Genomic DNA, 26,099 nt, shown 5'->3' with positions numbered 1-26,099 from the left:
TTCAATCTTTATCATTTATTATTTTTATTTGGACAACATATATACATATGTACAAAATACCTACTGTCAGAATCCTCTTTTATAATTTCATTTGATTTACAAAAACGGGACAGCAAAATAACTTAGGTCACTAATACTGTACAAAAATAAAACTGATTAAACAGTTGTAAAGATCAGTATCTTACAGTGTTACAGATCATTCATCTGTTGTGAAAGAACATCTCAATCTATCCAGAGTGATGAGTACTGTGCTTAATCTACCTGCAAACTGACAACGAGTCAGTTTCTGTAATTATAACTATACCAAATATAATTCTCAAAAGAAGCATGATGTAGGGCTACACCTTAAAGCCACGGCATCGTTCCACAGTGGTGAAGGGCTTTCTTCTTCCCTAACCAAGGAGAGGAGTTATCTTAACTCTAAAACTATTAAATTTTCCAGAATATGACAGCTACTTACAGTATTAGATAAAACAATTTTTCTTTCTTTTGAAACACCTGCAACAGTCTTTCAAAAAATTCAGTTTGGTTAAAAAAGTAAACAAAAATTACTATCCTCCATTTGGATTTTTTTAAGTTAAATCCATGGTCTTTTTAATATAAAAAGTAATTGTTTCATAGTTTTAGTGTTCAACGAACTCTAGTAGTCCTATTTGAACCATATCTTGATAGAGTAAATCTAATTAGAATGCTGGTTCCTGTTTTGTGACATTTTAAAACAGGATTTATCACAAGGAATAAAAAGCCTTGAGTTTATACGTTATGTTACTATAACATATAAGAGAATATCAAATGTGTGTTCTTCAACGACTTGAAAAGGCAAGTAGCAACTTTTTTGGGGAAGTAAATTGTGCATTTTTTTTTTAAAACAAGTTGCTGCATTTACAACCATCTAAGTGCTGGACAAAAGCCACATGTAGATTTACTCCTGAAACTACAAAGATTGTCTTTCACTGACTTTGCTTGGTTTTCCTTCATTTCGTTCTGTGAGGGAAAGATGAGTTTGTACAAGTTAGTGGGTTGCTAGGCAACGCCAAACTCCTCACTCACTAAAAGGCAGCATGCAGAGGGTCACAAGCAGAACCATTCCATGAGTTCAGTAAGAAATAGGCAGCCTAACCTATTTCATATGGAAGAACAGATGTCCTTAAAACTTATTTTGGACACAGAAATTAAAATTTGGTTTAAAATAAGCGTTTCAAAAATCTGAAACAGAGGTAGAAAGTGTTCTTTATTTTTCCTGACATGTTTTCCCGTGAGAAAACACTTTCCTTTTTATCCCATGGACTGCTCCCAGTCCCTAATGTTAAAAGCAGTTCTCTTTACAGAACTACTAATACAACTACGCTGGTTAAACAAACAAAAGAAAAACACCGTGCTAGTGATGGCTACTGTATTGGAAGTTGGAGTCAGCTGTGACCCATGCCGGCTGCAGGAGCCCACACTGGTTCTGAACTGGAAACAAGCATGTGTCAGGTGAAATGATGAATTCACCCCAGGTTTACACAACACATCTCATAGCACACGTATAAACTAGAGTGCACCATAACTCCCTGTTTTAAATATCAGATAAAATTGTCAGAAAACGTTGTTTCTGATGAAAAAGAAGAATATGTAAACATTTCCCCCACGATCACTGCTGACTCCCCTATTTGAGGTTTCTTCTCAACGATGAAAACTCGGTTCATTTTTCTGACCACGTAAAGGCCAAAATTAAGTTTTCAGGTAAATGGCATATTATGCATATAGTGGTTGAGGCCATTTTAGACCCCTGGATACGAGATCTTATAGTGGTGAGGCTACTGATGTAAAAGATACAGTGTTGTGTTTTCATTCCTATATGTTCCATGTGCCTTCCTTCTCCAAAAGGGACGATTTTGCGCAGTCTCCTCTGAAATCATCGTGGTATCTTCCCTTAGCGCTCACTACTTATAGGGGTATGTTATTTTTCTTTTCACATTTCAGCTCCCTTTTCCTTTTACGTAACTCTTGCACCTGTTAGTGGCGGTTCTGTAGGAACATGGGACGGTAACCGACAAACCTCTTCCCCAAAGAATAAACGTTTCCAGAGCTAGTTACTGTTATGCACCCATTCAAATAAAACCCAACAGAGTCAAAGCCCTCGCCCTTCGTGGCATTATGGTACAATAAGAAGAGGTTAATTAAAAGGACTGGAAATTTTGGAAAAGTTAATAGAGTTAAAATTGTTTGTTCTTTTTTAAATTAAAAAATATATATACTACCCTCCTTCTCCTTCAGCGTCTGTTGTATATATTCTGCCCTCACATCTCTGCCATGATTTCATAGGGAAACGTGTATACTGTAAAATAAGCAGATTATAACGTGGTTCCAAACAGAATGTCTGCTTCTATCCTTAAAGCATGTATTTAACTTATTCATCCTCTGCGTTAGAAAATAAAAGTGCAGCTTATGTTCAAAAAGTACAATTCATACAAAGCAAGGTTTGAAAGTTCTGTACTTACAGTAACCTTTCAAAGGTGTGTCTTGATTAGTATAAATTCATACTGCTTACCCATTGGCTATAAGTAACTTTTTTGTTTTCAAGTCTTTAGATGACAGATCATGCTGGAGTAGATGTGCTCTTGCTTGCATAAAGACAGCTGTGCTATGGCGTTTCGTATCTCAAAAGGTAACGTGATTCAAGAGAGTGGTTTTGCTAAAGAAACTGAAGCACACTCGTCATTACATTGAAAGGTAAGAAAACAATTCTGAGAGACAGCAAGCAGAAAGGGCCCAGAATCACTGCGTGATGCTACAAGTCAACTCACCCAGTCAGACATATGTACACCAGTGTTGAATCTTTAAAATTCTACCCCAGTCTTGGCTTTAACCCCCTCCCCACACCTGCCACCCCTCCACCCACCCCCAAAAGAAAATTAAGGAGAGGAAAAAAAAAAAAAAGCATTTATCTTCCCTCCGACAGTCAGAGACGGTTCAGAGTTGCCTCTGCAAGGGGGACCAAGTGTTGACTTTGATCTTAGGCTACAATGTGCTTTTTAAAAACAACGCAGGGAGAGGAAAATTAGACTAGTGACCAAAGAACAGCGACTTCCTGTGCTGGCAGCGCGCCTCTTCTGGGCCGTGGTTCCCACCTGTCTGTCTGTTCGCTGGGAGTAGTTCGTCCTTCCGGGTCCGTCCCTCCCTGGCTCGGGTGGGCAGCACCTCACAAAGGGTTGGCCAGCGCCTTTTTGGATCGCTTGATCATGCTGGGGTGGAACTCCGTGTGCCGCCGGGCGTGCTTGGTCAGGTGGTCGCTCCTCATGAAGCGCTTCTCACACAGCGGACAGCGGAACTGCTTCTCCCCCGTGTGGGTCCGGTAGTGGCGGGTCAGCTCGTCGGAGCGAGAGAACTTTTTAAGGCAGTCTGGCCACGTGCAGGGAAAGGGCCGTTCACCTAAAAGAAGAGAATCAGGGATACAGGTTAAAGAACGTGTAACCGAAATTCTCCAGGCTGGTCCTGGTCAACCATCCCCATGACTCAGAAAATAACTCCTTTGTGTTCTGGGCTGAATTGTGTGCCCCCCATTCATAGGCTGAAGTCCTAACCCCCAGTACCTCAGAATGTGGCTGTATTTGGAGATAGGGTCTTTAAAGAGGTGATTAAGGTTACATGAGGTCATGTAATCTAATGACTGGTGTCTTTATAAGAAGAGGAGATTAGGTCACAGACTCGCAGAGGAAAGGCTGTGTGAAGATGCTGGGAGAAGACGGCCAGCTACAAGCCAGGGAGACGGGCCTCAGAAGAAATTGACTCTGCCAACATCTTAATCTTGGACTCCCAGCCTCCAAAACGGTGAGAAATAAATTTCTATTGTTTAAGCCACCCAGTCTGTGGTACTTTGTCATGGCAGCCCTAACAAAGTAATACCATGAAGAAATTGCTGAGAATCATCTTCTCTAGGTAAATGAGCTTGCTCTTTGTACCCAATGGATCCCCAAGAGCCTTGTAAACAATATTTTCCAGTTTTTGTCTACACGGTTGCTGGTTTCACGAGTTCTCTCCGAGGAGTCAAAAACCTTAGCCCTTTGCTAAACTTCCTGGCATTGTACAGATGGAAGAGAACTGGGGCATCTAATCCAACCAACCTCCCACCAGAGGCAGGCATCTCCCCTTAAGCTCCTGAATGTTTGGCCACCCAACCTCTGCCTGAGCAGTTCCGGTGGCAGAGCCCCTGACCTGCCAAGGAAGCCTGCTTGTTTCTGAGCATCCCTGTAATAAACACTCTTATTGATGTGAAACCTGCCTTCCTGCGAAGGCCATATCTTAAGTTATATTGTCTTAACACTAAAAATTAGTTTTTTCCCTCTGCCACATAATAATCCCTTAACTATCTGAAGACTGCTATCACGCCATTCTCTAATCTCTTCTGGTCTAGTTGAAACAATCCCAGTTTCTTCCATATTTCTCATAAAAGAAGAACTCACATAATTCTAAAATAATAACATAAGCGCAGGCACAGCACTAAGGGTTTCACACGCATTATCTCACTGACTTCTTACAGGACACCCCACGGAGGTGGCCCATTTTACAGATGAGGCTTAACACTTGTCAGAGTTTCCACATCCCTCCCATTACAGTTGCTCTCCTCAGATTCACGCTATTGTCTCCCCGTCCCACTTAAAACGCAGCTAAGCCCGCCCTCCAGACATGATCAGGCCAGCACTGGGGGCCTCCTGACCCCTGCATTGGCAGGGGAGAGTCTGTGTCCATGTTTGTTGGGCAGGACACACACAAGCAGAAAGGCAGAAAGAGCTGCTTAAGATCAGAGTCTTGCTTGCTCTTCTTGTGAGTGACTGTCACCACCCCCCAGCTCTGAGCACCTGCCTACCTACTCCTCACACCTTTCCAAGCACAGCCCAAAGCAGCTGCTTCACAGACTCAGGACACAGACTCTGGTTTCCACAGAACTCTCCAGACACTCCTTAGGTAGGTGTGAGGAGTGAATCTTTTCTCACTCCTGTTCCCACCTTCCTGGGACCCAGAGAGAGGCTCAAAGGGCCTGGAGCTGCCCAGCGTGGTGCATCTGAGTCATCCAAAAATGATTCTTTTCCCCCAGCTTCTCCTAACCTGTGCCAGAGATGTGAAAATAAAGATAATAACAACAAAATACCTCTATCACCTTCGTGACTAAGGTTTTACTTGCTGTTCTCTAAGCAGAGATATAGCCATCACACCATGTACAACCTACCTGCTCTTATGGGAAACCTGATGTGGGCAAAACAAATTTGTATAAACAGATTCACTATACACAGGTCTAAGTATAAGTATTTCCTCACTGAGCTCTAAGCTGAAAAGCCACAGCAGCAAAAGGCAATAGCAAGCCAGTGAACCCTGAGCCCTACCCAAGGTGGATAATGCACGAGGGTACTCAGAGGGCCAAAAAGAGAGGGAGAGGAAAAAAGAGCTTCAGACTGAACCCTCTGAAAAATCCAATGACATGGAGTTGAAAACTACACTTTTGCAACTTCTGTTGGACTAAAAAGCATTTTCACCCAGTTCAGCAGAACTTTTGAGCAAAAGGCAAAATGCAGGTTATCATAACCCAACAAGGTTAAGCTTCGCTGGGCAAGGACAGCATCCCGTCTGACCTCCGTGCTACTTGTGCTGTCAAGCATTTAGTAAAGGCCTCAGCTCTGTGCGTGTGTGCGCGCTGAGTCTGCTCAAACTCCAGGTCGCGCAGGTGACCAAATCCTGCTCAGAAGTTCCCAGACCACAGGAATATTTCCGGGCTATATCTGAATCAGACTGCAGCCAAGTCCTCACTAACCCAAATGAAGAATCTATGGGAGAAGTGCTCTTTAAACATGTTATGTTAAAATATATAATGAATAGTTAGAATTCACAGCGTGATAAGTTGTAAAAAAAAAAAACAACAGACCAAAAACCCCTGTCTGTTGTCCCTTTCCTGAAGCCCTCTCTCCACTGCTTGATGACTTGGTAGGGAGGAAAACAATGACAAGGAAAAGTTCTGTGTTTTCTCAACACTTGTTAGGACAGACACCCATCAGAGGTTGTTTCCTTGAAGGAGTGGTAATGTGGTTTAGTTATTCACCGGCACATGTTTCTTTCAAGCGAGTCATGAGGGGAGATTAATTTATTTGAACGGATCTGTGTCCATTGTGGGAAAAATGGGTCAGAAGACCACTTTACTGTGTGCTAAGACTGGAAAAGAAATAAGGCACCCCTTGTTTTAACAAGATGGAAGTGATAGTCAGTGGAAAATCGTCATGAAGCCTGAATCAGCTGCATGTACTGGAGATCTATTAAGCATTTATATGCTTATGATTTACAAAGATTTCAAGTGTAATCAGGGTCCATTCCCATCGGATTCCCTTTCGGTCTAGCTTATGGCTACACACTCTTCACTGCCCCTCACAGTTGGCATGTGATTGTTCTCATTGCTTCTAATCCAGGTGCTGTCATTGACCTAGCATCCTTTTCCCTGAGTGCTTCAGAGACACAGGGTCACCCACAGAGCCCAGAGCAAATAAGAGCCAACAGTAGCCTTTGTTAGATTCATATAACGTGTGTAATTCAAGCTTACAGTTTCCAAGCGTTTAAAAATAGATCTACTTGGAAGTGAGTTGCTGGTCTAAAAGCTCTAGAATCATTTTGATTTTTCTCAGATCCTTTGGAAAAGCATTAGGGGCTTTTGGTCAATGATCTAAATCAGGGGTTAGCAAACTATGGACCATAGGTCAAATCTGACCTGCTGGAATAAACACCATTCCTATACTTAGTTTTTACCAAATGGTTGAAAAAAACCGAACAGTAACATTTTGTGGCAGGGGAAAGTTATATGAAATTCAGGTTTTCATGTCCGCATACAGAGTTGCACTGGAACACAATCATACTCATTGTTTATGTATTACCTATGGCTGCTTTTTCACTACGACAGCAGTGTTGAGTAGTGATAAGAGATCGTACGGACCACAAAACCTAGAATATTTACTATCTGGTCCTTTATAGAAAGTTGGCTGACCCCTGATCTCAACCTGCAGGCCTGAATTTCTATCTAGTGTACACCAGAATCTGTAATTCCAAATGTCTTCAGGAGCCAGACACGTAAGAAAAGTGGGTGAAATGCCAAGTATATTAGACCATGGATTGTAGAGGAATCTGGGGCCAACTGGGGAGTGCTTTCCACACATAAAGGCATTCAAATTCAACACTTGATAAAACACTGTGCCAGCCAAGCAGTGTGTGTTCAGGGGACCTGGATTCTTCTTGGGGATTTGCAATTTGCAGCCCTATGAAATCATCCACCTCTTTAACCCAGTGGAGAGTTTGCATACAACCTATACTATAGGATGCATTTCCACGTGTTAGTTAATGATAGACACATATTAAGGTATCTAGAAAAAGATACTTTTTTTTTTTTTTTTTTTTGCGGTACGCGGGCCTCTCACCACTGTGGCCTCTCCCATTGCGGAGCACAGGCTCCGGACGCGCAGGCTCAGCGGCCATGGCTCACGGGCCCAGCCGCTCCGCGGCATGTGGGATCTTCCCGGACCGGGGCATGAACCCGTGTCCCCTGCATCGGCAGGCGGACTCTCAACCACTGCGCCACCAGGGAAGCCCCAGGCCCTTCCTTTCAGCTCAAGGCTAAGGCCCCCAAAAGAATGGTTAACCTTCTTTATACAGAACAAATCATATGGTAAAGCAACTATCAGTTAAAGAATATTTAAACTTTTCTTTCGTATTAATGAGAGAGTTACCATCCTCCTGGGGGAAAAAAATAAAAAAGAACAGACATGTACTCGTGCTTTATTTCTGGCCTTCACAGGAAAACACACCCAGAGGCAGTGACACAATAAAGTCTGCTTTACTGGAGCAGAGCTGGTAACAGCACAAGTTTCTGTGCATTCTCATTATTTATATACCACTTCCCTTCCCCTTCAGCAACAAGCTCAGCGCCTCTCACTGACAGACTCAGCTCTGAGTATAAAACATACTGGATCAAAACGGCTACTGAACACTGCATCAAACGTGTAAAAGGCTTTCTTTGCAGAGACAGGTCAGGCCTCCAGAACTCTCCTGGGTCTCCAGTGGGTTCAAGAGAAGCGGAGGGGGGGCCTTCTGGCTATGCACTCGCTAACTTGATGGCTCATTGCTTTTAAGGAGCCTCCACCCTACCCGGTGATTAGTTGATGATGTCAAGTGAAGCTTATTCTTTTCGGTAAAGTCGTGAAGTGAACAGTGGTGAGCTTTCCATATAGAGGGAGAATGAGGACAAGTACGGGGACTGCTAACTGGATATATCCAGCCCTGTCCAAGCTCCCCAGAGCTCAGATGGACAGCCATTGCAGTCCTGGCCTAGGGCCTCGACCCTCCCCCTCCCCCCTCTGATCCTCTCTCTTCCCCTCCCACAACTCCACAGAAGAGCCCCAAATGGGCTAAACTTAATTGGGTTTAAGAGGGTTAAAAATACCAACTCTGAAGCTTCCACTGCTTTGAGGAAAAGTAACCCAATCTAGTAAAACAAATCTAAGGGAATTGGGCCTCCTTTTCAAAATAGAACTCTAAAAATGTCAATTAATAATCATAGCTTCGCACAGATGTACAAAATCAAGGCTGTTTCTTGAGGAAAAATAGTGTTTTTCTTAATTACAAAAAAGCAACTAGGATTCCAGAGATAAAAGGATAATTTGATATTGGAAAATCATAATGATACTACATGTCATTTAATAGGTTAAATTCACCCCCACCCACACTCATATCTTGCCTTCATAAATGCAGAACAATATCTGATAAAATTCAACATCCATCCCTAATAAAAGCTTTTAGGAAAACAAAATAGTTCCTTAACAGGATAGAAAATATAGATTCAGACCTTTCCCCAGCAGGGTCAACAGTAAAATGAAGGCCGCATTCCCACAGAAGTCAGGCAAGGCAGGAATGGACTCCTGCCCCAATCACTGTAGCTATTTAACGTTGTTCAGGAAATGCTAGTGAGTGCAATTAGATAACAAATTAAGAAGTAAATTGTGGGAAGGAGGAGGCAAAATAAGAATTACTTGCAACTGATACAACTTCCTATTTGGAAAGTCTAAGATAACAAAAGTTAAAAATGCAGAGCAGAGACTGACACAGCACTGTAAATCACCTATACTTCAATAAAATAATTGAAGAAAAAAATGCATTCATAGGTGTAAATATACAAAAGAGCAATGGTTTTCTTATATGCTAAGCAGAGTCAGTCAGGATAAGCCCACCAATAAAGTTCAGGACCTGCATGAAGAAAATCATAAAACTACGGTATGAAAGGAAATGAATAAATGGGACATTTCCCATGTCCCATTGATGGCAAGACCCAATGTTCTGAATATGGCAATTCTGTACAAATTCATCTATGAAATTAACACACACCACAGAAATTCTTTTTTCTTGAACTTGACAAAATTATTTTAAAGTTCATTGGGAAGAATAAATACCCTCCACTTGCCAAGACAATTTTGGAATAGAACAATAATAAATGAGCACTTGCAATACCAGTTATTAAAATGTATGATTAAAGCTGCAAAAATTAAGATAGTGCGATACCAGCATAGGAAAAGACAAATCAGTGGAGCAGAGTCAAGTCTGAAGATAAACTCAAGACTACAGGGATGGGCATTTCAAATCAGTTAAGAAAAGAATGTTTAATTCAATAAATGGCATAGATATCTGGTAAAAAAAAAAAAAAATTAAATCTGGATCCCTACCCTTATACCTTACACTTAAATTCCAAATGGAATTATTTACATTTACTGTACACGTAAATGTAAAAAATAAAACCATAAAGGTAAAAGAAAATATAGGTGAATATTTTTAGAATCCCGGAATAGGGAGAGACTTCCTAAACATGAAATCAAAGGCAGTACCCTATTTGAAGGATAGTTTTAAAATACTTAAAAATGTTAAACTTCTGCATGGTAAGATACATATACACACACACACACACATAAGTAAAAAAATTTAAGAACCAGGGGAGCTTCCCTGGTGGCGCAGTGGTTGAAAGTCCGCCTGCCGATGCAGGGTACACGCGTTCATGCCCTGGTCTGGGAGTATCCCCACGTGCCGCGGAGCAGCTGGGCCCGTGAGCCATGGCTGCTGAGCCTGCGCGTCTGGAGCCTGTGCTCCGCAACGGGAGACGCCACAACAGTGAGAGGCCCGTGTAGCGCAAAAAAAAAAAAAAAAAAATTTAAGAACCAAAACAGTGAACAAATAAAGGAAATTGCAGCCTATGACAAAAGGTTAAAATCTGTGGTACAGAAAGGACACTAGCAAATCAAAATGAATAGCCCAACTTAATAAAATTGGGCAAGGATGCAAACAAGTAATCTATAAAATAAGAACTACTAACATCCAATTAATAAATATATGAAAATATAGTCAGTCTCATAAGTAATCAAAACATGCCAATCAAGACACCAATGAAATACACATCAGGCTGGTAAAAGTGTTAAAAAGTATGTTCATATACCTATCATTGATGGTGGCATGAGGAAATAGGCATGGGTGGAAATCAGAATTGTTCCAGGACCACCTGGCAATACATTTGTCCAGGAATTATTTGTGGTAACAATTAGGGAGGAACACAAAAATATACAAGGATACCAACATTGTTTATAAAAGGTAAAGCTTGGTGACAACCTAAATGTCTAACAATAAAGAACTGGTTTAATACTTTAGTGTTCCATACAGTGGAATAATATGTGCCTGTTAAAAAGGTACTAGATTATTCTATACAGAAGATGTTAGCAATACACGGCTAAGTGAAAAGAGCAGTGCATGATCTGCTGTGTATGTGTGTGAACTTCTAAGGAGAGGAAAAAATCCTGGAAGAATATATGCAAAATATGAACAATAGTTATCTACAGGTGAGGGGATAACCTCTACTTCTTTTTGTAATTTCCCCCTATGTTTTCTGATTTTTTTAAGCAAGTACAAATTTCTTTTATAATGAGAAGTCAGAAAAGTCTTACACAAAACAAAGGTAACAACTGTTTTGATGCATATGAGTTCAAATTTTTCCACCAATGGGTTGATCAAGATCCGATTCCATTCGAGGGGTGGGTGGTTTACACTCTATTGAGAAATAGACTCCAGTGTCCAAGACCAAAGAAAGGCAAAGAATCCTTCTGCTTCCTTCTCAAATTGTTAGAAAGTGAGAAACTTTCAGAGTAAGCTACATGTGTTTTCTCACTCCTCCCCCACCTCCTCCTCTCCTTCGAGAAGAGACAGGAATCTCCCTTCAGATACCAAGTGACACAGGCAGCGATGGCAGGGCTGCCCCACCAAGGAGCAGGCTCCTTAGGAAGCAGGGGGAGAAAGAGGCGCAGATACACAAAGCCCAGAGCCCAGCGCAGTGTTCCTGGTGGAGCACCAGCCCACACAGTTGCCGCAACCCGAAGCCGTTGACACCCCACTGTCCATTATGATCGGTCCTCCTTCCCCATGGGAAAGCAATGCTAACCTGCAGGTACAAAAATGTGAGCTTCGCTTTACTGTTTTTCATTTCCACACCCAAGTGCAGAAGCACCCATACACTTGCATCGTCTGGGTACAGCCAATTCTACATTTCCCTGCATAAATCATTCCAATTAATATCAAACTCAAAAATCAAGAAGTTAAAAGCCTCCTGTTCGCCAGAAATGTTGCTACTACCTACACAGGTAGATGTCCTAAAAAGATAAAAATTCTTGATAGCTTCAGAAGAATCCTGCCTGAATGCCATCCCATCACATTATGGTTTGCTCCTGGCCTCTCTCTCTGAATCCCTCTTGTGGTTTGGTTTCCTTTTACATTTCATTTGTTGATACAATGGACTCACTATAGAGTCTGGATGTGAGATTTTACTTCCTGGTCCCTGTGATTATCTGTGGAAAGCAGCCTGTCTCCATACTTGAGGTTCTGAACTGGGAAGTGGGTGTCCGTAACGTCTGCCATGCAGTACTTCCTCACCGGAAGCTGGTGCCTAGCTATTTGGAAGCAAGCCTGTCCGAATATTGCTTGCACATTCCCAACCTCAACTGATCTGTGAGATGGCACATGTGCCAGGACCTCAGAAAGGAAGACAACAGACAATAGAGTCTTGACTCTTTAGGTTCTCAACCCAGCAAGAGATATATCATTATGCCTTGATGTCTCCATTACCTGGCCCCCAGCTCAGCCACTCTGAAATGGCAGAGACGTAAGGTGACCTACCCACGTCCACACAGCTAGGTCCAGGCCCAGATTAGCCAATTCCCACGACTGCATTCTTCCTCCCATCCCAGCCTGTACTGCCTCTGCCCAGTTCTTTGTGGAAAAGAGAAATAGTAAATAACCTACTAGGCACTAAACATTGAACAGGATATGTAAGTTTGATGGCAAAGCTATGCTGAGAACGTAGATTCTTTGAATCTTTGCATTCTGGGTTATTTTTATGACCACCTTAATTCAAATCCATCCTGTTTCAGATGAAGCCAACTCAAGAGAGCCAATGACTCGCCCAAGGACATCCTTAGAACCAGTTTTCAAATTCTAGCTTCAGTTCTGAGCACTGAACAAGATTAGAGGTGAAAGCAGAACACAGGCCTTAACTAAATGTAGAGACAGCCTTTTCCGTGTTTTTCTAATCCTCTTACTGCCAGGCCCTCCTTTCCAGATGCATTGCCTCGGGGAGGGAAGAGACAGTTTAAAACAAGTAAGTTGCTGCTAAGCTTGAGGTTTCAAAATAGAGCTTTAAAAATGTAAAGCAGACCCTGAAATCCTCAAATTCTCTTAATTTGCCAGAGCTTCGTAGCAAGACCTGAGCTATAGGGAGAGAAACTGGAGGAGCTGTGTTTAGGGAACAGATACAGAGGTCTGAGAAGTGCAAGCGTTCTGGACTCTCCTATTAGAAACAGTCTTGGGCAGTCCCAGAGGCCGACCACTGCTGCCTGGCCCACAGCATGCCTGGAGCCTGTCTGAGCCTCTCTAGGGAAGTCGCCACACACACCAGGGCACCTGAGGAGCTGGGGAGCCACGCTGAGAAAAGGGTCTCAAGTGTTTGCCTAAGTTTCCACCCCTCCTAATGTTTCATCTGAGGACCAGGACCCAAGCTGGTATAGGGCACCCTGGGGGAGACCAGCAAGGTCAAAGGATGGCATGCAACACGGACAGCCCTTCCATGATGCCGGAAGAAGAGGTGAGGCTCTTGCCCACCAAGTAGATCACTCCCAGGAGAAAGAAAGGCAAAAGGAGAGACAGAGAGAACTCTGATTTTGTGACTATGTACCCAAAAGAGAATAAAACTTAACACAAAAGAGACTGAGAGACCCCAAATTGCCAAGATAAAGTTTGTCCACCAACAGCAAAAATGGTGGGGAGGGCAGGGGGGGGCTCAAGAGAACTCAGTTCTCTTTGGCTCAGAAAAGACAATGAGCAAACCAGGAAGACACAGGAGGCTGTAGTCTGGTTAGTGGATGCCTCCTCTACCTGCCACCCAGGTCACGGCACTCGCAGTGACCCAGAGTGACTAGTGACGGTGCTCCAGCATCAGGTTTCCAGCTGTTTCTCTCCGGGCTCAACCTCTGTACACTGCTGGCACGAGAGTAAGGCTGCAATGACCACAGATCCTACTCACACATACCACATGCGCCATCAACACATCATTTTTCCAGCTTTTACGGAGTGAGCCACTAATTCATACAGTCTGGTGTTTGTCACCAAAGACCACGAAGAACGGCAGGGTTGAGCTGTCCAGCTCTTACCAAACAGCCCCTGCCTGACTCCCTCAGCCCTCCTGGGGCAGGCGTTCCTGGACAGCGCTTTGAAGTTTGGGAGCAAGCAGGGCACTGAGAAAACATGACTCAGGTCAGAGGTGCAGACTGTGTCTGTTTCACACTGGGAACCCCCGCTTCGGTGGGCAATGCTCAGCAGACAAGCATCCTGTGGCTGGCCATGGGTATGAATTGCAACACCCATGGGGGAAAGCAGCTGTTTGCTTGTCATTCTGCTTATTTTCATTAAAACAGCAATGGTACAAAACTACTGTAGAATTATGACAGCATAGGGATTTAAGTCATTTTTATATGTTTTTTAAGTTATTTTTAAGATCTAATTTTTGCCTCTTACGATTTATTGCGGTGTTTTTGTTGGGCATTACGTACACCGAATAGATTTCTGAATCCCATTGGGAACCACCATATAAACAGCTCATCTTTGTAAAGACAAGGCCTCTCTCTATTAGCACACAGGGTGACAAACGTTCACGTAAACACAATTCATTTCTCTGGGCATTAAAATAGACGACTGGAATTAAGACCAAGTGAATGATGCCACTGATCACATTGTTGCCGCTATACGTGTTCCGTGTGAGGTTTTGGGTACTGGCTTCTAGAACATCCACTGAGCAGGGCCTATGGGGCTGATCCTGACGATAAGAAATACGTGTTGAAATAATCTATCTTTTACAAAGACTATTTAGTATACAGCTATCTTATAGGTTGAACTCCAGAGTTCAGAGCTCTTTCTCTTCAAAGGGGAGAAAAATGAGAGAAATTGTTATCATACTAATCTGTCTCTCATTTTGTCAAACTCTGCCTTTGGGAATATCCTGTCTGTAGTTCTAAATGGGTGGATCGAATGAACAGCTGCTGGTTTCGCCTGTCTGGCACCTATTGCCTCTTTGGGGTGATAAACAGCACACCTTGAATTTCCTTTTGGAAACCATTCCTTCCTCACTCTGAGTTTACGTAATTCCAGGTGGGCGACCCCACACCCCAGGCCCAGAGGTTGGATGTGACCCAGCTGTGCCACAGTGACTGAGTTCAGGGACAGGCACAAAATTCTGTGTTCTGAAGCCTGAAGCCTGGGACTTTTGCTGGAATCACTAGAAAAGGGGAACTGTCTTTCCACAGGGCTTGCTGAATTGGCAGGATGGAAGTCCGAACTGCTGGCAGCTATCTTACCACCGTTCAGAGACAGCCTGCGGGTGAATGAAGCCAAAGCAGAGGAGAGCAAGGCTGGGCCAGGGAGAGAGGAAGGCACTGACCACCTGTATCCAGAGATCCCTAACACTAGAGTGACCCCAAAGGCGGTGGAAATGGCAACCTATGAAGTTCTCATTTTTACTAAGCCAGTCCAAGTTTGGGTTCTGTTCCTTACAACCAAGAGGCTTGATTAAAACAGCTGTGGACCCACAACTGGGATCTTTTTCAATTGGAAGGATGAAGGTTCTGGATAGCTACTGGAAAATACAGGATAGGTTTGGCCAGGTCCATGATTTCTGAAGGTATTCCTCACCAAGCTTCATAAAAACAAACCAGAAGCCAGAGCTAGAACCCAAGAGTATAGACAATGGTGGCTTCGGGGCCAAATCCAAGAGAGCCATGCAAAACACAGGGTCTCTTACTACTGGCAAAAACCCAAGGAGTCCTCGTCAACAACCATTCATGGTGCAACTCCAAGCACCTAGAAACATAGTAGGAAAACTTCAGAGTAACCTTGGACTAAGTTAACTAACTCCAATTCCTCCTATAAAATGAGAATAAGAGTACCTTCCTATCGCATAGGACTTCTGGGAGTTTAAATGTAACAATGTGTGTAAACCATTTGGCTTGGAACTTGGAGTGTAATACATGCTGGATGCTTCATTATCATCACTATCAATAGCATTATTACTAGTATTAATAATTTATAATTATTATTACTATCAACACTATTATTATTCACAACATTCACAGTACCTGCTGTCAACATCTAGCACACCTCTTTGCATGTAACAGTTACTCGATAACAAGTATTATTTAAATGAATGAGCTGCTGCTGGATTAATGTGGAACTGTAAACAAAAATTCTAAGCACCTCAAGGGCTTCTGGCCAACACAGGTAGATTATTTTTAATTGTAATACTTAGTATATGGAGACACTGTGCTAAATGCATTAAATACCTCATCTGAATTAAGTTTCATAAAAACTCTATGAATATATAATTACTGAACTCCATTTTACAGATGGGAAAACTGAGGCTCAGAGAGTTCTCATAATTAGAAAGTGGCAGAGGCAGGATTCAAACACAGGTCGGAGGGACCCCTAAGCCGGTGTTCTACTGGCTCTACCTACTGCCTCCCTGCTGAAGGTAGAGACCTCTCTGGAGACCCCTCATCTCCAAGTTCCTTAGGGTGGCCTGGTTTCCTTCTCACAGGCCTTACTCTGCTTTTCTGACTGCCTCTGTCTCATCAAAGCTGGCTCCCTGGAACGGAGAGATGGTAAAAATCTCCATCTCTCTGATGAAAGAGAATCTGTAAGATTCCTTCCAATTATTAAATGTCCATAATTCTCAGGCAGGATTTTTGTGCTTTTGTCTATTGCCTGCCTCACTGCCCCACTTCGGTTCAAGTCAGGTCCTCTGGGAGGCACTTCTAAAACAACGGAGACTTGCCATGGAAAAACGTTCACACTTTGTTTAATACAAAATACTGCTGCCTGCTTTTCAAATCCTTGTCATTAGTTTTGTATGACTCAAGCTCCCGTCTCTTTATTTTAATCTATTTAAATAAAGTCCTCACTTCAAAAAAAAACAAAAAAAGGGCTCAATCAGGGCCGAATTCCATTCTGCTGTTCAAATTTGCGATCATTTTCAATTTTGGTTAAAAAAAAAAATTCACATGCCCAGTGGTCCTGGGCTTAGATGGTGAGCTTACTGGTTCTTGCAGCTCTAGAACCTTTAGATTTCAGATCCAGATGTTCAATGCTCATCTCAAGACTCGAAAGGCTGATAAACTGAGATTACAAGGGAAGCCTGCGGGTGCACCGTTGTAAACATGGGCTTTAATCACAAATAGAAAGGATGCCTTGGAAAATCCCACGCATGAAAGATGGATGCCTCTCACTCCCTTACTGGGAAAGGCATTCTCTATGAATAATAACTAACGTTAGTCCTATTATTTGCTGAGGGGACCATTTGAGGCTGGGATAAGACAAATGTCTACTCCTGGCCTTAAAGCACCAAAAAGGTATTAAAGTTTCGGGAGGGCTCCAGGAAGGGAGGAGTAGGAAATCCCACAAGCAATGGCCTTGGCCGCTCCCATAATAAAAGGGCAGAGCTTCCCCCACCCCCACCCCCCGACTGACTCCCCCTCTGCCCTTTCACTCCGTTAATTTGGTTAATGCAAAGCAGCTCTTTAAACCAAGGTTAAAACAAAACAAAAAAATGTTAACCAGATTGAAAAATCCTCAGGAGACCATGGGGGAAAGGAATCCAAACCTAAGAACTGCAAAGAATTCACAGTGAAGGAAGATCTCCATTTGGCTAAGCTCCGGCCTGGAGCACTTCAACTTCCAAGGACCCCATGTCCTCATTGTGCTGCTGAGGAAACTGAGGCTCTGGTAGCTTCTACGCTCTGCCCAACGTTACGTGCCTGCCAAGGCAGAGAGCCAGACTTTGAACCCTGGTGGTGTGCTTCCAAACCCTCCAGAGCACCCCCGATGCTTCAATGGAACAATCCTCATCTATCTGAGAGGGTTAAAAAAAAAAAAGCATTCACTTTTTTACAGACAAAATGATGGATGTGATGACCTCTCAAGGTCACTTCCAACATCCAAATTCTATTCTTTTGATACTAACAACTGCTTACACCAAATGCTCTGAGTTGGGCTTAGGCCTGTGACTAACTTCCCAACAAAAAGTGGGGCAGAGCAAGAGACAGGACTGCTCAAAGACCACAGCAGAGGATCCCATTTCTTTCCCTTTTTAACTGTCTGTGGGCTTTTCTCCTTCCTTTGCCCCTCCTTTTTGCATGTGTTGCATAGAAACAGAAACTGCCTTTGTACCAATTACTAGGCACTAATTTACGCTCTTCAGTGGGGGCGGGGCTTGCTGGAGAAACATTAGGAAAAGGTGGGAGGGTCGGACGTGGGGGAGGATTCTAGCAGCAGAGGCCTGGAATGCTGCAAGCTCTTTCTCCAAGCCTGAGAACAGACAAGAGGAGGAAAGAATATTTAAAAAGTAACTGGAAAAAATTTTTGGAAGACTAACAAAATTGACAAAGCTGGCTTTTCTTTTCTTTTTTTTTAAATCAAGTATGCTCACAATCATAAGGCATTCTGAAATCAAAATGATGGTCAAGAAATCCGACTCTAACCAGGGCACCACGTCAGGTTGCTTTAGGGGCTCCTGAACGAGTGAATACTGGGAAATCACCCACCCACTTTTTTTCTCAATGAGCTTTTTAAGGAAGACCATTGTCAGCCACTTTCCCAATATGTCACATGATGTTTCTCCCTGGGAAGTTAAATCGGGGAATTTCCCACAGACATTGCAGAATGACTAGTTCCTAGGATAAGCGTCAACAGTTGAGCCAGGAATGTATATCTGACCCTTATGTTCAGAGTCTCAAGAACTGATTTCCCTCAGGTTACATCTTTGCGTCTGAAGGTAATGGGGTGTTACCGTCAAAACAGCACGCTGTGGACTCTGGTACCTCCCTCCCTGACCCAGGCTCCACTTGCATTCCTCCCCTCTCTCTTCTCACCACTCACAGATTTGAGAGGAAAATCACGGGAAACAATGGTTTCACTCTGTAATTCTACCCCACTTGTATTTTCTGTTGTGAGACAGTAATCCCGCCAGCAGCAGCAGTTCTTCTAAGGCAACCCCGCTTTGTCTTGCTAGGGCAGCTAGGTGCAGGATGATGAAGGATGGGGTGGGGGGGGGAGGGAAGTGAGGAGGGAGCAACTGGTCCTTCCTACCTCCAGGACCAGGAATAACGAGCTGTTAGGCCCCCTCACAGGCCTCAGTCCCCAGGGTGAGATTACAGCAGTGAGCTGGGGCTCAAGCAGCTGTGGGCCATCTTTCCTTGGAAGCAAGGGAGCCTCTAGCCTCTTGTCTGAAACCCAGAGGCAAACCCTGCAGGACATCTTTGCAATTCTTAGACTCCTATCATCCTCCACAGCTAGAGCCTGTTTGCAGTCCTTTGCTCTCATTTTTTCCCCGACAGGTTACATGAGCCTAGGTCTAGACAGTCTCACTGGGGATGGGGATGGGGGTGAAATCGCCCCCACAGGGCAAAGATTGTCTCTTTGGCAGGTTATAAAAGTCTTAGCTATTACAATGGTTTGTGGCCTTATAAAGGGGCACAGTACATAAGCAGCTCTACAGTATGTCTGTGGTAGTAAAATGTCACGGGGAGGACAATTACAGGGGAAAAAATGGCTAATCTCCTTAGGGGAGAGAAAGTGGAAGAAAAGGTGGCAAAACGATGATCTATGCAGGCCCCACTCAGACTTAATTGTAAATACATCTTGGATGAAGCATGTCAGGCTATGAAATACCACTCTACATCACTTTGGGGAGCATTATGGAAAGGAGAAGGGGGCAGAGAGGTGGTTTCCTTCAGGACCAAGGCACAGGGCCTCCCTTCTACTCAGGAAGAGAAGAGCAAGTGGGAAAGACTGGGCAGGGGCGAATTAATGGGCTGCCCAGAGGCCATTTCAACACCCTGCCCTGTCCCTCAACCCCTGCCTCCTGGGTAACGGAAGTGGGTCCTTCTCATACCTCTGATGGTACTAGACTCTCCCGAACCAAAAAGTTGACTCCAAAGCTTTTTGTAGCAATTAAGGAAGAAGAGTTCACAAGGCACAGAGCAGGCCTGGCTCCTGTATAAGCAAACTTTTAAAACTTTAGTCTCAGGGAAGGAAATCCGCCTGAGTTAGAGCTAGCCAGTGATGGACGTTGCTAGAGGGGCCAGAAAATCTATTTCCTGTTTGGAGGATAACTTCCATGGTGGGAGCTACCCAGGTCCCCTCCACCAGATATTCTAGGTAGCCCAGAGAAATGTTCAAACAGGATAAAGAGAAACAGAAGCAGCCACTGCTGGCTGCTTTTGCAGCTCTTGTCTTTCCTTGTTTTTCATGAACTTCCTTCTGCCCTATTAAAAAAGTACGTTGTTTTAAAATTTTTCCCACAAAACTGGGGTGTGCTGATTGGGATTTAGGGCTTTCTGGTTTGCAGAATCCTGTAAGCAGTGCCCTTAAGCTCAACCCACTGTCACCATTTGGGGACAGCTGATTTAAGTCCCTCCAAAAAGATAGTAAAATTGTACCCGGCATGGAAGTAAGGCCTAAGGTTTCTATCACTGCGATGGCAACCTAGCATGACTCTACATCAGCTGGTTCTGATGACTTTTGAGCTGGAATTTGGATGCAGTTGTTTACCTCTCCAAAAGATACCCCCATGTGTCTATGTGTGCGTGGGTGTGCCTGTGTGCATGCGCAGGGTGACCACAAAGTTAGGAAACTTGGGATAATCCTTTTTTCTTTTTTCTTTTCGCGGTCCTAGAGAGGCTGAGGGGACGTGGGAGAGAGTCTGGGGAGTCAGTGGGTTTGGATGTGGGTTTGTGGAGGCCAATTTGGGGTGTGTGCTCAGAGGTGGGGGGTGGCGTGTGGAGGTGGGGTGTGCCAAGATAAACTTAAAGTGGGTTGCATTTTCAAATAATAAGCTCAGTATGTTTTCAGGAAAAGTACTCCAATGGGTCTAATACTTAATCAGAAACAATAAATACACTCTGAAGTGTCCAAAAGGTCTGGAGACAGAAAAGTTCATATTCCTTGTACTTTTTCTCAGATTAACCATGGATCCACTGCTTAAATTTTAGAGGTACATCACCTGAGAAGACATCTGATCTAGAGGGTGAAGAAAAACAAACTGAACACGGTATTAGAAAATGTAAAGTACTGTACTACTTAAAAATAAGTTTCTTCTATGTTTCCTGATTTTAAGCTCTGCCCAGTACACACAAACTATTATCTTTGCACAAGAATCCAAGTTCAGAGATGGTACCCTATCTTGTGGATTAAGAAACTGAGGCTCAAATAGAGAAGAGACTGCAAACTTAAATGCCAACAGAGACCATGTAAATGATTAAAATAAGGGACACTGCCTCATATAAAGAACCGTCAGTTCAAGCCAATTGTTGCTGGCCAGGAATTCAGACGCAGTATTGCCAGTTCATTCGATTTTTCCAGAGAAGCCAGAAATCTGGATTTGTGTGGAAATCCTGATTTTTCCATGTTAGTAACAAAATCTTTACAAACCCTGTGCTAGTCAAGCCAAACAAATTTGCAAAGCAAATTCAGCAGCAGACCTCTAGTTTACAAACTCTGAACTAGGTTAACATCTCACAACTGGGAAACAGAAGGACAAATCAGAACCCACCTCAGTCCACCTCAAAGGGGTCTTTTCTCTTAGGGTACTCTAGAAATAACTGCACTGAACTAAACACAATTTTAAGTGTCTCAACTTCTAAAGCCACTGGTTCTGGAACTTCCCAGGTGGTCCAGCGGTTAAGACTCTGCGCTTCGATCCCTGGTCAGGAAAGTAAGATCCCGCATGCCATGCAGCGTGGCCAAAACAAATAAATATATAAATAAAGCCACTGGTTCTATAAAAGTGGCATCTGTATGAGACTCTAGGAGGACAGGAGCAAGCAGCAGGAGGGATTCTGGTTGGGCCACATTGTGCAGGGGGGGTGTGGCTGGAATTTTAGTTCTTAAAAAGTCTTCACAAAATACAGACATTCCAATTGCTATCTCTTGACCATCTTCTGGGTTTAATACCAGCAAAAAGTAGAAAAATTTAAAAAAAAATTTTCAATCAAGATGCTACCCCACCCTAAAGACAATCTAACTGGAAGCTGAATGGCAAACTTCCAAATGCATGAGACCTCCTACGAGTCTCGTATTTAGAGTATCCCTTGCACACACCTTCTCTAGCAGGAGTACACTTCTGACAGAGGCTGAGGTTTTTGTCCAACCATGTCCTAGCATTACAGAGCCCCCAAACATAAATAAGACACCTGCAATTACCACATCACTAGTTTCAAAAGACTGACTGTAGCATATAAAATGGGATTAACACTTCACTTCGTTTTCCACTCTGGACTGTGTAAAAGGTTCTCCTGAAACAACTGAGCTCACTTGCCTCATGGAGAATTAAAGAGCAGCGTGCGTGCACGCACGCATTAGCAGCCATTTCTATATGCCTGAGAAAATCACTCAGCAGAACGGCCCAGAATGCTCTTCTGAGTTGGACAGACTCAGGGAGCTAACAGAGAAGCTCCGCAGGCCTCCCCAACTGCACAACTGGGCAGCTCCCTGAAGGAGAAAGTGCCTTTGCTCAAGGTGGCAGTGGGTGTCCCTGTGAGCTGAACTCTGGGAACATGGCTGACACAGCCAGGCCCGCCCAACAGCTGTTGGTGAGTAACACCCTCTGGTTAATATACCCCTACTTCACCCTGGGAGCCTCGCTAAAGGTCACATCCCCCAAGCCAGGCACATCAACCTTACAGACACAAACTTTAAAATGTGCTGTTTTACGGCAACCTAGATGACAACCGCAAAGAGAACCTGATTTTGCATTAACCATGAGGAGGAAATTCAGCTTTACTCCTGTGCCAGCAGCCACCTCCACAAGAAGCACTTTCCAAAGGAAATAAAATATGAGATGCAGTTACGTGGCCTCTCTTTAAATAAGCAAAACCAAACCAAACCAGCCAATGATCATTTTGAAACCACAGGCCCAGGGCCTCATCTTAAAAGTACCAACAATTACACCAAAAAACGACAATACTTTCCAAGTAACTCCAACAACCTCCTCTTAAACATGGTGTTATAGGACAGAGGGAAAGGAGTTCATGAGAGGACCAAGCACTGTGCTTCCTTATCAGAACAGCAGCTGTAAAGGAACCTTATTAAAGATGGGGAGACAGCATGGTCAAGTGTGAATGCTTTCCAACTTTTTCTGAATATGTGAAACAGAACCAACAGAATTGGCTGACCAAGGTTCCTATAAGTCTCCAAAGCCCATTTTATACTGCAGATGTCTTACCAGCCACATGCATCTGATCAGCCCTGCCTTTGGCTCTCCCTGGGAGAGACCCTTCCACGGGGCCTCCAGAACATCCCAACGTTCATTATCATCAGCCTTGACCTCCGGCAAGAACCACACCTCCTCACTAACTGCTCTATTCAGGGTGGCGGGTGCGACCTAAATCACGTGGGAAAAAATCCACTCTGAAATCTCATTAAAAAAGCTAACTAGTTGTGAAGTTAACCAACCATCACTTGATCAAACTTCTCTGCTGCCTGAAGCAGTGTTATTTTAAACCTCTCTGGGGACTCTTGGCCAAATTTAAAACCACCTTGGCAGGCCCTGAAAAGTAGCAAGCATACAGCTAACCGAGCCCTTAGTCATCCCTAAAAGGTTCCATATAATGTGCGCCGCTTCTCCAGGTTTCGGCCACTTCGCGGCAATCCCACAAGACAGTAAAATAAAAGATACGCCATTTGACTGTGCCCCCCAACCCCCGCCAGCGTCTGTCCAAGTGGGGTGGCCCCAGAGTCGCCGGGTGCGGGAGTCCTGGGGGGGGCGGGGCGGGACAGGGGAGGGGCGGCACCACTCCCCATGAAGCCACGCACATCGGCTGGCACTCGGCACTCACTCTGCCCGCCAGGTTAAGGCTCTCCGTGGCTTCTAGAGGCTGGGGACGATTAAGGAGTGAGCTTTCCGTCTCTAACCGGTTCAATCATTTTAAAGAGTTAAACAGCATCTCATCCTAAGTATTTGCACCCTTTCGGCCGAGCGTGGTGTCCTTTAACGCCCAGGAAGGCTGCCCGGCCAAAGGTTAACTAACCCGAGAGTTGGGTGGGAGAGGGAGACGCCGCTAACCTGTATGCACTCTGTAATGGGCTTTGAGATGGGAGGATTTTCCATAGACTTTCCCACAGCCACTGTAGGGGCACTTGTGCCTCTTTTCGGAGGCGTGTTTCCCCTTCGCAGCCACTCCAGGGTGGAGGAGGGAGAGCGGGCTGGGCGCGCTGCCAGGATCCTGTCTCTCCTCCGGGCTGTGGGAAGGACTCGACCCAGATTCGGTGGTCACGTCGCTGTCGGATCCCATATCCTCATCTGGACTCTCCAGGCTGTCGCTGCACACCGAGGGGGTCTGGATAGGTCGATACTTGTTCAGGTCCAACAAGCTCTTGGCGATGGTGACCAGCGTGCAGTAATCCTTCCAGGTGTCCCCCGGGTCACCATGCTCCTTGGTCACCTCGCGCTCAGGTAGTCGCAGCCGCTCGGCGTCCGGAGCGCCCCCATGCTCCGGCACCGCAGCGCGGTTCGAAATGGAAACCAGACACTGGGCAGCCACGAAGTCCATGTAGGCGGCCGCGGACATGGTGCGGGCGACAGCAGCCCCGGAGGCGCGGCCAAACTTGGCGGTGGCTGCGGAGGTTCAGCTCGCCGTGCCCTGGCCTCGGACGACGAGCGCGGCGCGGCGCGGCGCAGCGGCCAAGGGGGCGGGGGCGCGGGGCGCTTCCGACTCGCAGGAGCGCCGAGGCGACCTCAGCCCCTCATCTTTACGTAACCGGCAGCGCCTCCGCACGCAGCATCCACGGCCCCGGGCTCCGCCGCGCTGCCGCCTCTCGCCGCCTCCGGTGCCCAGAGCCGGGCGCAATCCGCCCGACGGGCGCGCAGTCTGCTCCGAGCCGGCTCCCCTGGAAAGATGCCACACGTGGCGGTCGTCGCAAGTTTATTCGACCGAAAACGCCCCGAGGCGCTGGGAGAGGAAACTGCAAGAGAGGTACACGCCCTCGGCCGCCTTTTCAGTCCAGCCAAAGCCCTAGGACATTCACCCAACCACCCGGACGTGGGTGGCAAGGGCCGGACCAAGCGCCAGGTCTAAGAGACACTTTTCCCCCAGTCCACTGACGGCTTCTGAGCCCCTGCTCTTGCCGGTCCGCACCGTTCCGGCATTCTCTCGCTCAGTAACAATTTCGCAGAATCCCATCACGTCACAATCCAAACCCCCTCCAATTGGCCAGTGGGGAGGGTGATTCAACTCTGTTTACTTTCTTCCTCTGCCAGTCAGAACAGTCTTTCGGTGGAGAGGTGCGTCTAGAACTGAGGCGTGCGGCCAATCCGACAGTTCTGTTTCGATGCCTCGTGCTACCTCTACAGCCTCGAACGCTGACATTTAAAAGGGTAACAGCCGGGAGGCTGGAAAGGAGCAGCCGCGCATCTCTGGGAGTGTCTCTCAATCCCTTAGCCGGTCCAGGCCTCTTGGCTCACGTTCCAGCTTGCGGAGCTGTGGGATACACCTTCCCTACTCGGTTGCGTTCCTTCTTACGACAAAAGAGAACTTCAGTTTCATTTTCCAGCTCGCAAACAGTTAAGTGACTTCCTGCAAACGCTACAGTCCCAGCAACCAGTCTTCCAATCAAAAGTAAGTTGGTTGATGTCACTGACATTGGCTCAGCCAATCAGAAGGGCATTCCGAAGGCCAGCGCTGCACACTTGTAAACGCGAAGAGCTGTAGTGAAACTGAACACATCCTTGTACTTTGTGTTGCTGATGGGAAAATCGAGATATGTATGGGAGGGCAGTGGTGATAAATAAATGCAAAGTGAGTCAATAATTTAAAAAAACAACAATATGTCAGGCCAAGTTGCTCAAGAATAAACACAAATGAGAAAGCATCAATTCGTTTTTCCGTTTCAGGATGCAGCATACTTTGGGGCAGATTTTTAATAATTCTTCCACCCAATACATTAACTATGACTAATTCATCTTAAAAATGCAGAGCTGACAAAAGTTCTGTTTTAAAGCATAGTCCTTCTTCTGTCTGGCTAGTCTTACTTTGAAACGCTTCATCTTTTCTTTTGTGATACCTCAATTCCTCTCCTTCCCTCGTGCAATTTATTCTAAGGAAGCTGTTTTTGTTTTGTTTTGACGCTATTGTAACCTCCCTAAAATAAATGGAGACAAAAATCCCTGCATAACTTTTAAAACTTTAAAAACAACATTCTTAGCTCATTTTCTTTCCACAGACTCCTGTGGGATGTTAGGGCGTGTATCCCTTCCCTCACTTAACAGATATGAAGACTGAGACGCAAGAAAGTGACTTGTGACAAAACTCCATTGAAAACATAAATCTGATTCCTAGCTCTTCGGGCTTCACAACTGAACTCTTTTGGTTTTGTGAAATATTAACTCTGCTTAACAGATTCTTAAGAACTGGAACCAGCCAGAGATCCTTAGCCATTGAATATTGTGGCATTACTTGATTAACAATTAG

At 44.8% G+C, this 26,099-nt stretch overlaps 1 protein-coding gene across 1 annotated transcript; it reads right to left on the bottom strand.

The window, feature by feature from the left end:
- On the bottom strand, window positions 1–25,760 carry KLF9 (KLF transcription factor 9). The gene is made up of 2 exons (XM_027105707.1): window positions 23,696–25,760; window positions 1–3,414 (listed from the first exon to the last, which is right to left on the bottom strand). The coding sequence occupies exons 1-2, from the start codon at window positions 24,198–24,200 to the stop codon at window positions 3,185–3,187; spliced, it is 735 nt and encodes a 244-aa protein (XP_026961508.1). The 5' UTR covers window positions 24,201–25,760; the 3' UTR covers window positions 1–3,184.
- Between the last annotated feature and the right edge of the window lie 339 nt (window positions 25,761–26,099).

This window comes from Aethalodelphis obliquidens, unplaced genomic scaffold (assembly GCF_003676395.1).
Source record: "Aethalodelphis obliquidens isolate GAN/ISIS:26980383/991018 unplaced genomic scaffold, ASM367639v1 scaffold7, whole genome shotgun sequence".
In the NCBI taxonomy this organism is placed as follows: domain Eukaryota; kingdom Metazoa; phylum Chordata; class Mammalia; order Artiodactyla; family Delphinidae; genus Aethalodelphis; species Aethalodelphis obliquidens.
The sequence above is the reverse complement of the archived record's forward strand: the minus strand, read 5'-3'. Positions and strand labels throughout refer to the sequence as shown.

Coding starts and splice junctions, on each gene's coding strand:
- KLF9 (XM_027105707.1), bottom strand. CDS start 24,200: ATGTCCGCGGCCGCCTACATGGACTTCGTGGCTGCCCAGTGTCTGGTT. Junction 3,415..23,695: donor CCATTACAGAGTGCATACAG/GTTAGCGGCGTC, acceptor CTCTTCTTTTAG/GTGAACGGCCCTTTCCCTGC.